The sequence below is a fragment of the Myodes glareolus genome, chromosome 19 (assembly GCF_982192425.1).
Source record: "Myodes glareolus chromosome 19, mMyoGla1.1, whole genome shotgun sequence".
NCBI classification, from domain to species: domain Eukaryota; kingdom Metazoa; phylum Chordata; class Mammalia; order Rodentia; family Cricetidae; genus Myodes; species Myodes glareolus.
The window spans coordinates 60902397-60919942 of record NC_142044.1 but is presented as its reverse complement, the minus strand read 5'-3'; the positions used below and the strand labels follow the sequence as shown (position 1 = coordinate 60919942).

The 17546-nt window shown below is 39.6% G+C and overlaps 1 protein-coding gene across 7 annotated transcripts in view; it reads left to right on the top strand.

The window, feature by feature from the left end:
- The window catches only part of Senp1 (SUMO specific peptidase 1), a 66741-nt gene that overhangs the window by 38231 nt on the left and 10964 nt on the right, over window positions 1–17546 (top strand). For all 7 annotated transcript variants that reach the window (XM_087899225.1, XM_048444713.3, XM_087899227.1 and 4 more), the window contains 5 exons: window positions 1562–1616; window positions 3879–3917; window positions 5087–5171; window positions 6167–6322; window positions 7697–7828. In XM_087899225.1, the coding sequence (XP_087755351.1) occupies window positions 1562–1616; window positions 3879–3917; window positions 5087–5171; window positions 6167–6322; window positions 7697–7828 (467 nt within the window). The remainder of the gene's footprint in view (window positions 1–1561; window positions 1617–3878; window positions 3918–5086; window positions 5172–6166; window positions 6323–7696; window positions 7829–17546) is intronic.

The window sequence follows — 17546 nt, the reverse complement described above, 5'->3', positions numbered from 1 at the left end:
TGATGAAACCAAACCCACAAATAAAATTCATTCCTCTGTTTTCTCGTTTTTCTCTCCCCCACCTTCATCCTTCTTCCCTTCCTTCCTTTTTTAAAGGTGTATTCTTTTTTTCTGAATACAAATGACAAGATGTAATATTTTTTAAGGGTCTTACTGTGTACCCCTGGCTGCTTGTCACTTGCTATATAGGAGGCTGGCCTTGAACTTGGGCAGTTCTACCGCCTTGGCTTCCAGCGAGCTTAAGTTACAGGAGTGTTCCACCTTGCTAAGCTAAATACTTCAACTTTGTGAGCAAAGAAGAGTCCAAGCTCCCTCAACCCGACTGCTTCAGTAACTTCTTTTTGTTTCTCTTACTTTACAATGCAAGTGAGGTTCTTTGAAGTCCTGAGAATTTTCAAACATTAAGCAAGTATTTATTGTATATGCGTTAATTTTGATAGAAGCTTTGTATATCTCAGAATGGTCTAAAACCCTTGGTTAGAAAGAAGAATCTCAACTGGGCGGTAATCTCAGCCAGCGGTGGTGGTACATGCCTTTAAACTTGGGAGGCAGAGGCAGGCGGATCTCCTTGAGTTTGAGACCAGCCTGGTCTACAGAGCAAGTTCCAGGACAGGCTCCAAAGCTACAGAGAAACCCTGTCTTGAAAAACCAAAAAAAGAAAGAAGAATCTCCCACCTAACCCTCAGCTAGCCCAGCTACCCTGTCTGAGCATTGGTGGTGGTGACAGTTTTGTTATGTAGCTATCCTCATTTTAGGTTAAGTGTTCAGATAGAGGTTCTTTTGACGTGGTGCACATCTCTGAAGGCTCTCCCTCTTTTCTCAGTTCATTTGATTTGTTGTTAGTATTCTCATCACTTTATGAAAATTCTTACTTGGGAATTTAATTTTTAGTGAATCACTATTTAACTACTCATGGGCACCTCTGTTACATTTTGTGAAATGATTTGCTGAGAACTATCTTTTTATTTTCTAGAAATCTAAAATAAAAAATTCTCAAACCTCAGGAATACATGTTGTGTAGTAGATACTGAGCTGAAGCTAGACTGGAGCAAACATTGGACCTGACATTGTGTCCTGTCCTTGTTCTGTGTGATAAATACTCTAAGTGAGGGTATAATCAATGCTTCAGAAGGGCATGTAAATACACAGTGATAAAATCTGTGCTTTTAAAATTATTTCTATAAACTCAACCTTTGTCTTTCATCTTCTCTTTTTTCTATCTCCTTCTCCTCACCTTACTTAAAACTCAAGACTTTTAAAACTGTGGCATGTTCTTATCCCTAGAAACAGGAGGAGGAGGGTCAATGCTCGTGGACAGATGTGCCTGTGTTTTTAATGATGTCCTTATTTGGGAGGAGAAGCTCCTCCCAATACTAGTTTCTAGTCTCAGTAAAGTGAAACTGTTCCTCTCTCTCCATCTTTATCCTTACACTTTGCCCTATGCTTAATGCTACATTTGTGACATAGAGCATAGCATAGTGTCGAAGCTTAAACTGAAATCAGACGTGGTAAATGGTAGGATTTTACTAACGATGAAACATTCTTGTATTTCTTTGTTTAGGATCAGACTCTGTGATTTTACTCAAAGTGAAAGAATCTCAAACTCCAGCTTCCAGGTAAACCGAGGGGAAGGGTCAGCCATTTTCCTTCCATAATCACAGCTCCTTCACTAAAAGTAAACAGATGCTAGTATTCTTTCCTGGGAGAAGTTGATATTAGATAGAGTATTTTCCCGTTGGTTCTTTACTGTGTGTGCCTTCCCTTTATGGGGAATTTCTCCTAGAAATGACTTGAAGTGGGAGCTGTTTAACAAGGCAGATGGAGTGATGTCCTTGGCTAGGTTAAAGTCTGCTTTTTCAAGACTTGGCTGGTTGCCTTCTAGTTTAGTTTCAGCGACTGCCTTTTAGTTAGCTTCCTATGGTGAGGGTCTGCCCTGTTTTCCCAGAATGTAGCTTCCACACCTCTGTACTTCATACATTCTTGATTCTTCTGCCTGGGATTCCCTCTCTTTGCTCGACCACTGATTAATTCTGACCTTTTTTTTAAATTTATTTATTTATGTACATTGGTGTTTTTGCCTTCACATATGTCTGTGTGAGGGTGTTGGATCCCGTGGAACTGGAGTCACAGACAGTTGTGAGCTGCCATGTGGGTGCTGGGAATCGAACCCTGATCCTCTGGAAGAGCAGTCAGTGCTCTTAACCTCTGGGCCATCTCTCCAGCCCCCCAATTCTGACTTTTCAAAATCTGAATCAGATGTTATTTTTTCTAGGTGGTGTCTGAGTCCCAAGATGACATTAAACACTCCTCCCTCTCTGTATCTTTACTACTAATGCCTTTGCTTGTAACTCCCCAGTACTAAATGTAATGCCTCAAAGTGTGGATGCTTAGTAAGTCTTTCCGAAATAAACGGTCTTCCCAGAAAGGCCAAATTGCCCCCTCGAGTAGCCCAAGTCCTCAGTTTTCCTTGCTGTTTAATGTGTTAGCATACTGAAATACATCTCAGCATGAGAGGAACAGGTATATTCTTTGGAATTGGACAGCTAATACTTGTTGTTTCAGTACAGTTTGTCCTTCTGAACCTCAGGGTGGTTTTGCTTGTTTTTTATAAAATATGAGTAATATAATTTCATGTTACATATTATATTGAAGATAAATTAATATGGAGATTTTCATGAGGCTTAACAGTATATAAAACTGCTAGGGCAGTTTTACATGCAGAGCGCTAAGAACAACTCTGTGCTTGCAGCTCTTACTACTGTCTGCCTCGGTTATATAAGAAATACTGTTTAATCTCTGTAGAAATTCAGTTTTCTTTATAATTGTTCTTCCTAAGGCAACAGATCCCTCAGTCCATTGAAGAGAAGTACTTGCCCCTCCATTATTCATTTATTCAGCAGTCATGGGTCTGCTCTGGACCAGAGTTGTAGAGGATACAGTAATTTATAAATAGACAAAATCTCTATTCTCAATCAAGGAGTGCAGACAAATTCATGACCTGTTTATGTGAAATCATATGTAATTCTTTTTGCATCTTTGTATCATGTAATAAACATCTCATGTTGATTCTTTTTATTTGTGTCATACACTGAAACTATACTGCTACTGAAGATTTCTGACTTGGTTGTTATATCAGGTGTTCATTGTGCCACAGGTATTCAGCTCTCATTAATCGTAATGACAATGATGAGGCAGAGCAGTATTTTTATTGTCAAGCCACAGCCTAAGGGTGACTAGGGACCAACAGAACGCTAACCTCTCTGTATTTTACACAACTTGAAGCTGAAGCCCATAGAGGTGAAGTGACTTGCTTAGAATCACAGAACTAAATGAAATCAGGTCTCCTAACTTTCATTTGGATGCTGTATTTACTTGTTTTTATGTACCTCAAAGGATTCCTTTGGAAGGATGTTTGTTCTTCTAACATTTGTTTCTGTCGTAGATCCCTTAGTTAGGGGTTTGCAAAGAGATAAAGCAGTTGAGAGGGGAAAAGCTGTTGGAACAGTTAGCATTCCTGTGACCCTACTCAGTGTTTCTCCTTTGGGCTGCCCGCAAGAGCGTTGCAGACTGGAGTAGGCCTGCCATCTTTGGAGTAGCTGATTGTGCACGTCTCTGCCTTGGCTCAGTGATTCCCTTCTCCATATGCATGTCTCATACGAGAGTACTGGGCTGCACTTCATTCCCCTCTGAGCACTGGCTCATCCTTTAGTACATGTGTAGTGTTCATGTTCTTAAATTTCAGGTAGTTACTTTGTGTCAGTTGGCTATCTTTCATTCCATAATTGCAAAGTAATTTTACGAACTGTTGAGACGATTGCTTTTGTTGGTGAAAATATTTGAATTTCTAACTCTTGTTTATTTTCTTTCCCCGTCTATAGTCCTACTTTCTTCCAGGCAGAGCTGTGGATCAAGGAATTGTAAGTTATTGTTTTTGATACTGTTTTTCTTCTCATTTCATTTTCATTAGAAAGAAATCAAACAACTAATTATCCTAATTGTTTTTACTCAGTAAGAGTTCCAGGACAGCCAGAGATACTGGGTAACCCTGTCTAGAAAAAGAAAATATGTATTTGTACTTTTCAGGTATTAGGTTTTTAAGATTCTCTTAGAGTTACAATAGTTTGTTTTTTTCCAGATTTTATGTATTTTTATTTGATGTGTGTGTGAGTGTTTCACCTGTGTGTGTGCATCTTATGCATACAGTGCCCACAGAGGCCAGAAGTGGGGCAGGGTCTTCTGGAACTAGTGTTATGAGCCTCCATATGGGTACTGGGAACTGAACCCAAGTCCTCTGACATTCTTAACCACTGAGCCATCTCTTCAGCCCCAATTAGGAGATTTCTGTTTTTATATTTGTCAACTTTGTAACAATTGCTGAAGCTAAATTGAATTAGAAAATATTCCATAGTTAGCTATGTATAAAAAGAAAAGTAAATGCCATTGATTTTTCGAGACAGGGTTTCTCTGTAGCTTTGGAGCCTGTCCTAGAACTAGCTCTTGTAGACCAGGCTGGCCTTGAACAGAGGCCAGAGATCCGCCTGCCTCTGCCTCCCGAGTGCTAGGATTAAAAGCATGCACCACCACCACCTGGCTAAAGTAAATGCCTTTATTTTATTATTAGATAAACTTTTGAGTTTTTACAGAGTTTGAGAAATTATTGAAAGCATTTAACTTCAAGTACCAAAGTCTTTTCAGTACTCATCAGTCCTTGGTCTTTGTGAGTCTAAATACATAGTATTTAGCTGTAGCCTTGACAGTGTACTGTTTTCTCTGGGACCCAGTTCTGCTGTGGATTTCTAGTGAAGCTTTATTTTCACCAGCCTCCTTAGGAGGCACACTTTTGAAACGAGGCTTTATTTACAACTACCCATAGAAGTCACACCTATTATACTTAAATTACTCCAGTAAACATGGTAGAATAATTTAAATGACAATGTTGTTTTACTATGTCTTAAAATGTCCATGTGATGAGGTTTGAGTAGAGTCTGTATTGTGAGCTCTATTTAACGCTGGGCACCTGCAGCGTGTTGCAGAGATGTGGTGGGGCAGAGACACTGGTCTGACTTTGCTGCTCTCCATTCTCTAGAACTAGTGTTTATGATTCTCGAGCCCGGGAAAGATTGCGCCAGATTGAAGAACAGAAAGCACTTGCACTGCAGCTTCAAAACCAGGTAAGAAACAAGAAGTGTTAAGATTAAAGTAAGGACTGCACCGGTGGCTCAGCGATCGAGAGCACCTGTTGCTCTTACAAGTGTTAGACTAGAAGTAGAAACATCAGGGAGGAGTTGCTCCAGACACCACTCACACAACCACAATTGATGCAAAAGCAAGAGGATTTTTATTCTGTCATGACAGGGCCCTTCAGGTTCGGGATATGAAGGACATCCAATAGCTGTTACAGCCCATCTTTTAAAGCGAAAAGCTGCAGACACAAGTGGGGGAACCTGAAGATTGTTTTTCAACTTACTGGATTGGCTTATTTAAAAGGTCACTAGCAGTGATTGGTCTATTCCAGGGCAGGAGAATAGCTGCGTGGTCAGGTGAGATAAGGGAGAGCATCTGTGGCCTTCCTGACCTTGTTCTAGTGACTAAATCAAACATCAGGAACTGAGTCAACATCTGTGGGTTGTCTTTACCTTAATTCCCAGAATGGAATTATGTTTGAAGATTATTCACAAGGACACAGGAGGATGAGCAGTCCAGCATGTGGGGGGGAGGGTGGCTGTCCCGTTTCCAAATGCTAAAAGGCTTCAGAAAATGTCTGTAGAGCTGAGAGGCCTCAGAAATGCATTTAGAGTCTTTCACAAGGGACTCAGCTTCTGTTCCCAGCACCCACATGGCAGCTTACAACCATCAGGAGCTTCAGCTGCAGGGGTTCCAGCCCCCTCTTCTGGCCTCTTCAGAAGTCAGGCACCTACTTGGTACACTTTGCAGGCAAAGCACTCATATGTAAATGTAATCTCTTTTTTTTTTCCTGTAAGATAATAAAGTAAGTAGCATATCCAGGCTGGGGCTGTCAGCGAGGTTAGCTGTGCTTGAGTGATGACTCTACACTCATGTAGTAGCTAAGCATTTACTGTAAATGGCTGATGTGCAGACTGACTCACCTCACATAAGTCAAGTGGTAGATTTCTTTGTCCCACTTATTCTAAAGTTCTCTTTCCAGAGATTGCAGGAGCAGGAACATGCAGTACTTGATTCCATAGAACTACACCTTCGTGTACCTCTTGAAAAGGAGATTCCTGTCACAGTTGCCCAGGAAACGGGGAAAAAAAGTCATGAGCTAACTGATAGTGAAAACGAATTTCCTGAAATTACAGAGGTAAAGTACATACTGGTCTACAAAGCAAGTTCCAGGACAACTAGAGCTGTTACACGAGAAACCCCTGTTTCAAAAAAAAGAAAGAAAGAAAGAAAGAAAGAAAGAAAGAAAGAAAGAAAGAAAGAAAGAAAGGGAAAAGAAAAAAAAAAGAAAATTCCTTCAGTAGAGCAGGATGCTGTGGCGCACCCCTTTAATCCCAGCATACCAGAAGCAGAGGCATATGAATTTCTGCATTTGAGGCCAGCCTGGTTTATGTAGATGTTCCAGGCCAGCCAGAGCTACACAGTTAAATGCTGTGTCGAAAAAATAATCTACAGCTGCCCTTTGCTTAGAAAGGCTGCGTGGGTCTTCCAAACAATTCAGCAGTGTCCCCTACATCTAGGTTTATTCATAAAGCCATACTTCTATTTATATTATGAGCCCACCACTTATATATGCAGGCTGCATCGCCAGGCTCAGATAGGAAATCATTTTATAACACATTGTGTTATAAAAGCTAAGAAATACTATTTCTTTTTGTGTTTTTGTTTTGTCTTGTTTTTTTGATTAGCATACAAAGAAATGGTTTTCATTATGATATTTTCATACATTGTTTTTGTAATGTTGCTTTTTAAGCAATAATCATTGTGAACATTTTTGAAGATACTTAGAAGTCTTATGTTCCTTAATTCACGCCTCTTTCAGAACATTATTGGACCTGGGATGCAGCTTGGTGGTAGAGTGTTTGCTTCACATGTGTAAGGCCTGGGTCCTCAGTTTGATTTCAGCACCATTAAGATGAAAAGAACTGCATTTAACCAGTGAACATCACATACTTATTGGAAAAAAAGTGAAATTTATGTCCTGGCAATGCTGAAGCATGCATAGGCCGCCCGTATATGGTGGTTCTGTTGAACTTGTCCATATTGGGTCTCATGGTCTGAGTTGATGAGGATAACTGACCAGTTAGTTCTCTTCTTCACATACTTCTTACAGTTGTATTAAATTCCATATTTTATCTTTAAAAGTTAAACAAAATACTGTTTGTGAAAAGTGCATCTAATTTAACTAAAAGATGCTACCTTTACTCCATGGTGCCTTTTGTGTAAGCTTCTGTCTTGGGAAACCATTTGAACCAGAAATATAAAACACAAAGAAGCCCTTTAAAGAGTTGGAAAGTTTGAGCAAAGTTTGTTTCAGTCTTCAGGAACTGATATGAAACAAGGATCTGAATATTGTGTGAGAAAGAAAGGACTAAGAATAGGGGGAGGGAGTAATGAGGAAGACAGCGTTAGATGCAGACCGACAACAGTAAACTCGGAAGTATTGGCTGTGGTCAGTACAGTCTGGAGACTGGGGAGAAGCCAAACCATTGTGTTCCACCTTTTGTTTTAGGAAATGGAGAAAGAAATAAAGAATGTATTTCGTAATGGTAACCAGGATGAAGTCCTCAGTGAAGCGTTCCGCTTGACCATTACACGCAAAGATATTCAAACTCTAAACCATCTAAACTGGCTCAATGATGAGGTAATCTTGCACTTACTCTATATGCAAATAGTAAGTAAATACTAAATGAAAACTGAAAGCATTATCTCACTGTTTCTCAAAATGTGGTTCTTAGATGATCTGCATCTGAAACCCTCTCCCAGGCTCTCAGTACATCTGCATCACGAATGTGGTGCAGAGAAGCGAAGCCTTTTAACAAGCTCCATGCTTCTGTGTGCTTAGTGCTCCTGATTCCATCTGTTCCTGTAGATGCTGAAGGACAGGCCATCACACAGGAGTATTCTCACTCTGCTCAAGGCACCTGCTCTGCAGTTTATATTTCTGAGCAAATATTTAATGTCTGACCTTATTGCAGCATGAGGGACTACTTTGGGAATTCTAGGCAGAAACCAGGTTCATTTCCTTTTCCTCATCTGGCTTTAGGTTACTTACGTTGTATATGGTAAGCTTTCTGGGGTAGCCTTCATTTGTCATGACGTTTTTAAAGCCGATATTGAAAAAAAATAAATTATTTTTATGTAGTTGGTATATACCAAGAGGGGGAATGACTTTGCCTTCCAATTCCAATTAAATATATTAATTATGACATGGTCTTTAAATTAATTTGTCTTCATCCTAAACTTTTGAAACCTTGTTTCACTTTAGAAGGATTTATTCCTACTTTTTATTTATTATTGTGTACATATAACAAGTTGAGCATGTAAAAGACAAAGCATGGGACAATTAAGAAACTCCCAAGGTCATAGATGTTATAGTAAATAGCAGGGTGGAGCTCCACCCAGGCCCTGGTGTTCATTGTAGATCACTGCCTCAGAGTCTTGAATTGGATCTGTTATGGAATAAGATGTGTAGAACTTCAGACCATGCATCACGCCCAAGATGTTAATTCCCTTGGGGTCAGCTGAACTACTCCATTGTCTGTGACAATGGTTAGTTTATGAGATAAAAATTTCAGAGACTTGCCACTCTTTGAGTACATTTTTTTGACTAGCAATAGTAAGAAACATATGGTTTGATGTCTCTATCAGAAATATCTTTTGACTCTTCAGATATTAGATTTATAGTGGAGAAGAGCTCACTAAACTAACAAGGAGAACAAAATTCAGTAATAATCAAAAGTGTTCTCTTATAAATTGTTATTGGTTTGTAATCACCATTTTCTTTTTCCTGTCACTGCTGGAAAAGAATGTCAATTATTCCTAAAGGATTTTAGCCTGTTTATTATAAATTATGCCAAACCTAGGGGGCAGCAGTGAGTAGGATATAAGCTGAATTCTTGTCCTTCACTGTGGCCTTAAGCTCAGAAATTCCTTACAGAGGCAGCATTCATCAGGATAGTTTCCATTTCCCAGACCTATGAGAAGCTGGGAATTACGTGCTTTAGAATCGATTTGGGGGAGGAGAGAGTCCTTCTCCACTGCAGCCCTACCACACATGCCTGCAATGTTTGCAGTAGTGCTTTCCTTTTGAGTTCAGAGAATTAGCTCTCAGAACAGGTGTAAAGATAAAACCAGTTTAAAAGAATTGAATTTCTTAGGCTTAAACAGCCAGCATTCTGATGCACTGTTAGATACCCAGCATTCTGATGCACTGTTAGATACCCAGCATTCTGATGCACTGTTAGATACCCAGCATTCTGATGCACTGTTAGATACCCAGCATTCTGATGCACTGTTAGATACCCAGCATTCTGATGCACTGTTAGATACCCAGCATTCTGATGCACTGTTAGATACCCAGCATTCTGATGCACTGTTAGATACCCAGCATTCTGATGCACTGTTAGATACCCAGCATTCTGATGCACTGTTAGATACCCAGCATTCTGATGCACTGTTAGATACCCAGCATTCTGATGCACTGTTAGATACCCAGCATTCTGATGCACTGTTAGATACCCAGCATTCTGATGCACTGTTAGATACCCAGCATTCTGATGCACTGTTAGATACCCAGCATTCTGATGCACTGTTAGATACCCAGCATTCTGATGCACTGTTAGATACCCAGCATTCTGATGCACTGTTAGATACCCAGCATTCTGATGCACTGTTAGATACCCAGCATTCTGATGCACTGTTAGATACCCAGCATTCTGATGCACTGTTAGATACCCAGCATTCTGATGCACTGTTAGATACCCAGCATTCTGATGCACTGTTAGATACCCAGCATTCTGATGCACTGTTAGATACCCAGCATTCTGATGCACTATTAGATACCCAGCATTCTGATGCACTATTAGATACACCTAAATCCTGATGTCTATTTTACAGATACTTTTCTTTTTCAATTATGAATATTTAGTATTTTGCAAGTAGCTCATATTTTTTCAATTCTATTCTTCCCTCAAATATAGATACTCTTGTAAATAACCATTTTTGTTTTGTGTGTCCTGTCAATATTATAGAATATATTAAAAGTCTCTGCAAAATAAGGTAGCTCATAAATTATTTTTACCATTGGCAAAGTAATATAAAAGCTAGGAAGTGAAAGGAATCAGATTTAGTTTTTAAAAAAGATAAAATTCTCAGTTCTCCAAAAGAAAAGAAGGATGGGAAGAAAAGAAAATCCAGGGCCAACAAGATGGCCAAAAACGTTTGCTACCAAGGCTGGTGACTTAAGACCCAATAGTAGGCGAGAACCAACTCCCACAAATTGTCCTCCGACATCTTCCCGTCCACCACTCCCCCTGTCTATAATTGTATAAATATGGTCCATGCATCCATATAAATAAATATGTGTAATAATAAAATAAATAGAATCCCAAAATCCTGTTTTGGGTACATACATACATACAGCCTTTGGGCTGCATTTTATCTAATCGCCTCTCCCCCCCACCCCCCACAATGAGACAGGGTCTCTCTACATAGCCCTGACTATTCTGGAACTATGTTGACCAGACTAGCCTTGAACTCACAGAGATCCATCTGTCCTTGCCTCCACGGTGCTAGGATTAAAGGCATGAATCACCACTCCTGGACCCTGTTCTCTTTAAAAAGAAAAACAGGCCTTCATGCCTGTTTGTTCAATAGACTTTCAATTTTATTTTCATAAATGAACTTACTAGATTCTATATATCTTCAAAGAACTAATTTGAGATTTTTACTGCCACATGAGAAAACCAAACTTCTCAAAAATAGATTATAGGAACTGACTATCCTGTAAAAATCAGACACTATAAAAAAAAGACAGATAAAATTGATACTGAAGATGAAAATTTCTATACTGCATCAGGAAATCAGTCATTAATAATGTCTAAAGAGATGAAAGAGAAAACATGTGTGCAGAAGTAGATAAAAGTAAACATGAAGAAACACATATTCTCAAGTGGATTCAGTACCAGCAGTTACTAATCCCTAGAGTTCCATGGCTTCTAAAATCATTCAACTTTAATTCTGTGTTAATCACTCTGATAAGAGAACCCTTTTAGTCTAGGTGTTTTTTTCTTCTTTGAAGACCTGAGCATTGTTTGGTTTTGTTTTTTGAATTATAAGAAGTTTTTATTTTATTATTTATGTGTATAGGTGTTTTGCCTTCATGGATGTTTACGCATTACACATGTGTAGTGCACACAGAGACCAGAAGAGCATGCTGAATTCTCTGAGACTGAAGTTAGAGACTCTTGAGAGCCACTCTGTAGGTGCTGAGAATTAAACCCAGATCTTCTGGAAGAACAGCCAGTGTTCTTGCTGCTGAACCAGTTCTCCAGCCCCTTGAGCATTGTTTTATAGATCATTAAATAAATTTTAAAATACTTGTTTAGGTATTTGTACAGATAAAACTGATTTTGCTTCTGCTCGGGATATTGTAAAAGGGGAAAGATTTACCCTTTCAACTTACCTAGTATTCTAAAAAACCAAAAACCAATTTCTATACATTGCATAAATGTATACAGCAGTGGTCCCTGAGAGAAGTGAAATAAAGGGGGTATGCTCTATAGTTTATAAAAACATGGTTGTGGAGATACAGCAATAGATACCCAAGGTGAAGCATGGAAAAAGAAAGATGGCAAGACCATCAGTGAGTTCTGGGATGTTATCATGCAGCCTGACTTTGCAGTTGGAATCCTAGAATGAGAAGTAAAGGCATTAGCAATATCTAAAAATCTGTTTAAGAAATTAGTGATGGAAAATGTCCAAACTTGAAGCCTAGGAACTGATATCTTTGAAATTAAACATATCCAAAGTAGAAGAAATGTCATGCTAAAATGTATAATTCTAGCCAAAAAAAAAAAAAAAAGGAGGTACATTAAGTGCAGAAGGACAAAGAATAATTTGTTAGGAACCACACATGCCAGAAAACATTTGAAATACTAAAGAAGAAAAACAAATATTGTCATAAATGCTATAACCAATAGATATCCTTTCAAAGTAAGCTTTGCTCTTTTACTTTTATTCCTTGTAATGTGTGCACACCAGAGTGTGTGTGAAGTCAGAGCATAACTGGTGGGAATTGGTTCTCTCCTTCCACCTTGTGGGTCCCAGGGATTGAACCCAGGATGTCAGGTTTGACAACGAGCACTTTTACCCAGGAAGTTAGCTGTCTAGCCCGCTGAAAGCTCTGCTTCTGGCATAGTGCTGAAAGAATCCACTGCTGGCAGACAGGTGCTGAAGAAATGTTCCATGTTCCTCAGGCACAAGATCATCAAATGAAAATCAGTCTGCAAACGAGTAAAGAGATTAGGATGTTTTCATCTCTAAAAGAACACTGATTAAAACCAAACTGAACAACATATTGTTTTAGTGGAGCTTATGTGAGAAATAGATGTTTGTTAATTGTAGCATAAAGGAGAAAACAAAATGGAGTTCATGCTAACTACTGTCAGATTCTCCCTTCTATATGTAGTAGTATAATGTTATGAACATAGACTGATATCATTAAAAAACCTACGAAGTTCAAATCCCAGAGCAATGACAAGAACAGAGATATACTTGTAAGTAATAGCCCAGCTAAAGTACAACTAAAAACCCAAAGGAAGAAAAGATAGAAAAGAAGAAACCATACAAACATAGAAATGAGTGTGGTAATGGGTTTAACTCAGCCATATCAGTGTCAAATCAAATCTACCCTATCTGGTAGAAATACAGTATCATTTTAGAAGAGGGGCTGGGATGTAGTTCAGTTGGTAGAATGCTTGCTTTGCATGCATGTGGCTGTGGCTTTGACCTCTAGCACTAGAAGAAAAGAGAAAAAAACTAAATAAAATGAATGTTTAATTTAAGCTAGTTATATCCAAAATATGTCATTTTTGGTTTAAAAATACTAATGAGTTATTTTACTTCCTCTTTGAAGTAGGCTGTAAATTTTGCATCTTAGTTTGTAATAGTCATAACTCAGGAAATTAACCTTGGATAGTTGCTATCATATTAAACAAGTGTGAATGAAAAAAATTTTAAAAAAAGCATTGAGTTCGAAAGTAGAGATTGTTAGACTGGGTAAAAGAAAGTTGTCTGTAAGAAGCATCCTTTCCTGCACGCCTAGGAATTGAACCCAAGACCTGTGTGTGTTAGCTATGCGCTCTGTAGTGAGCCACACACCAACTATACAAGATCCTGTTTTGAATGTAAGGGTACGGATAGGTTTACAAATTAAGGGATGGGAAAATTATACCATGCAAATATTAATTAAAGAAATCAAATGGCTGTTAAAGTATATGAAGCTTGTTTTAGAGTTGGGGACTGTTAGCAGTGGTAGTGATCTCACAGTAGAGACCGCTTCACAGCCTAAATCCTTACACATTCAGTAACTTTCAGAACACGGGAAGCAAAACTGGTAGAACCAAGAGCAGTAGGAGAAAACAAAGCTGTACTTGCTCCAAAGACTCCAACACTCTTCTCTCCCTACATAGCTGATAGAATAAGCAGAGACTGAGTGAAGAAACCGCTTAACTGGTACATTTCCTGCTTTCATTTGTCCTCCAAGAGCCTAGTCTCTAAATCATTGCTAATAACTAATTTACATGGTGAACTGGAAACTAGCAAGAAAATATATGTACCCCTTTTGGGGGCACAAGTCTACTTTGCAAACTCACACCAATTATTAACCAGTTGTTTCTAAAGTAAAATAATACTAAAATATTGAAATGTGGCATTTGTAACTTCACCTGGGAAGGAAAAGTCTTGGGGAAATCTCACAGCAAATGCGAGAAAAGGGAGAAACTGAGGTAGAGTTCACAAGTTCACAAGTACACAGGCTGCTACCCAGCAGGGCTGCCATTTGTAAGCCTTGTCTTTGAAGAGAAAAGCCTTTCAGGTTTTCAGCATTGCAGTAGCCTTCATGTAGAGACAGTATTCCTGTTTGGTTGGTTGTAGGAAAGTGAAGCAGTCAGGCGATAAGGAAGTTCCATGCTCAGTGGGTTTTTCTAGAATTGAGAGCTAGAGGTGGAGCTCATGCTTTTTAGTCAAGAGTTCTAACTTGTAGAACACAGTATTTAGTGGAAGTCCAGGCATCATATTTACTCAGTGATAGAGCTCCTGCCTACCTGCACAAGGCCCTAGGTTTTAGCCTCACCCCCCCCCCACCCACACACATGCATGATGGAAAGGGAGGGCAGTCATAGTGGTCACAGTTGATAATTCTCTTCCGGAAATTACTAGTAGAGAGGAAATAGCCCACAAAACTTAAACCTGACAGTAAGTTTGTTTATAGGGAAGGAATAACCTATGTTAAAATGAAAGAAACAAAGAGATGAAGATAATTAAATAGGTGAATGTGATAGACCTGCCACATTGATGCATCCGTGAGAATGAAGCCATCAGAGTAAAATTGTTTCTAGGACCACACACAGGCTTCTTTTTCCTGTCCTTATGGCTGGCCTCTGGAACGTTCCCCAAACTAGATCTGATAAACTTAGATCTTATGCAAGGTCATTTGGTTTTATACTTTAAAAAATAATGGAAGATCCCCCACATAGCAGCCGCGAGCCCAGTGGGTCCCAAGCTGCTCGCTGCGGTCCCAGGAGAGCTGCTTGCGGCGGGGCGGCTGGTCCCACCATGCAGCGAGCGGATGTGAGCAGGCGCAGGCGGCAGGTAGAAGGCACATGAGCAGACACATCTTACAGAATGGAATTGGATATTTATTACCTAGAGGAGAGAGAAAGAGAGAAGAAGAGGAGAGAGACAGAGAAGGGAGAGAGAGAGAGAGAGAGAGAGAGAGAGAGAGAGAGAGAGAGAGAGATGCGCCAAGAGGGGTCAGAGTTGATCCAAGATGGTGGGGAGAGGTCAGGGGTTGCCAGGAGTGGGCGTGGTTTGCCCCTTAAAGGGCCAAAAGAGTAACATTTGGAAAGTAGTAATTGATTTCCATAAATGTAGGTGTTGCCTGCCTGTCCTCCTTTAAAACTATACAGTAATTCTGATCATTTGTTCTTGAATGTACACATGAGGAGACAAAGTCCTGTACAGTAGGGAAGTGGTGTTTTCTATTTTAGTCTAGATCTTGTTTGGGCAATCTCTGAACCATAACAGTCTAGTGCTGCTATTTTGTTATCCTCTTGTCTCAGTGTCTGCTTGGGAGTATTACCATGCCTATTGCTTCCTGAGCTAAGCAGTGGGGTTCAGAGTAACCGTGAAAGAGTTAAACATCAAGACTTTAACTGCTAGCGAATATTTTACTTCTAGATTTGTCTCGTTTGTTGGGCAAGAAAAAAAAGATACAAATACCAATGATCATTTATGTCATCTTGTCAACATTCAAGGGAAAAACTCTTATCTCTCTGCCCAGTATTCATTAGGAAACCATGTAGGATTTTTCTGGAGCTGGAGAGATTACTCAGTGGAAGCTCTTGCCGAAGACCCAGGTTCACTTCCCAGCACCCACATGACAGTTTACAGCCATCAGTAACTCCAGTTCCAGGGGATTCACATACAAGTGATACACAACATATATTCAGGCAAAACACTCATATACATAAAATAAATAGTTTTTTAATTTAAAAAAGAAAGAACTAAAATTTTCCTTTAAAGAGGAGCCTCTTTGCAGTGTCAGGCTGGCAGCGCATCAAATAGAAAAGGAACAAAGGCACTGCAGACAGTTCCCTAACCTCAAAGAAGGCTGCGTAGACAAGCAGGCCCCCAGCAAAGGCTCTTCAGACAGTAGGAGAAGGGGGGCAAGTGGACTAACAAGCCTAGCAGTGGCTTTTAGATGTGCTTTAGTGGCAGGACAAGCAGTTAGACACAGGACTGGCATACTTTAGCCCCTTATTTTAAAGGGGATCAAGACTTGCTGGGCTAAGAGACTCTTGTGTCAGAGAGAACTCTTCCAGTGGAGATGGGAGGGACCTTTGTTTTCATAAAACAGGGGCAGACATTGTGGCATCTCTGTTTCTCTTTCATCTTGAACACTATGATCCCTTCTCTCATTTCTTTCCCCTTTATCCCCAGTCCCCCACTGTGGAATGACTTGTAGGATTCTTTGTGTGTCTTATTTTGAGTATGATTGTGTCTTGGCTGAATATGGTAGTTTTCCTCACTTGAGGAGAGAGAGTTGTATCTAAACTCAGCTTAGATATCAGATTGCAAATTCTCAGCTAATAGGAGGGAATGTTGAGGCCACCAAACTCCCTCTGCTAGGATATAGGGAAAATGAAACGGAACCCAGATCATTCCACAGAGCTAATTAACTATTGACACTAGTGGGAAGAAACCATTTCCTTCCCCATTAAAAAAAGCTTTGGATGGAGTCAATACCCAAGCAATGAAGAAAGGATTCTCTGTTCTCATCAATCTAGCTTTATAGTTAGTTCTTTCAGGGAGTGAGAAAAACCCTATTTAGAAACATGTTTAGTTTTTAGAACTTTTTCCCTCTGAAAAATAGGATACTTACGTGTAAAGTGTCAACCTCCACCTTTTTTAAAAAAAAAAAAATTCAAGCTAACGCTAGCAGAAGTGATAGCTCTGGTAGGGAACTAGGAGAGAAATACTTGCATGGCTTTGTGTGCTTGGCTCTCCTTATCTCTCTGCCCGTGTTCTTTTACCTTTTTCCTTAGTGCTTATTGTCTGATAAAGTATGTAACCTACCAACCCCTGCAAAAAGGTTTGACAATCAGTGACTGCCTGGTTATCTGCCTGCATATTGTAGCTTTGGGTATAGTACATATATAACTACAATATATGTTTATAATAGTTGTATGTATAGATTCTGCCTAATTCTCTGAAAGGAAACTTACCCATTCCTTTTGGTTAATTTTCTCTTAATGGAGATTGTAATTTATTATCTAGAAATCTGTGCTTGCTGGGCAGGTATGCCTATATTAGTGGATGTTTTCATAAACAGAGATACATTATTTAGGACCATTATTTTCTGGCAGTTTAATCGAATACCTAGATTTGAAAGCATACCATCTGTACCTTGATTGTACCTTGATTCCTTTTCATTATTCAAACAAGTAAGAACCAGTTAGCTTCAGGACACAGAATTAGCCACAACCTAAGTCCTCTGCTTCCTCAGGGTCCTGATACACAGTGGTCAGAGCTACAGGCAGAGCAGTGTCTTCAGAGTTGGCCCCCATCACCTCAGAGCTCTTAGTGCAGTTTCCCTGGAGCCACCTCTGCATCTCTATCTGTAGGCCCTTTCTCTGCTCTAGACCATGCTCGGCTGTGTTCCTGGCAGTGTTCCTTGCTGTTGGGCAGTGGCTCACTGCTCTGGCATCCTAGTGTGTAAATATTTGTCAAAGGACAGGGGCATTTTCCCATTCCTCAAAAAAAATTCTGAAAAATGTGCCTGTTTTCATAGTCATATT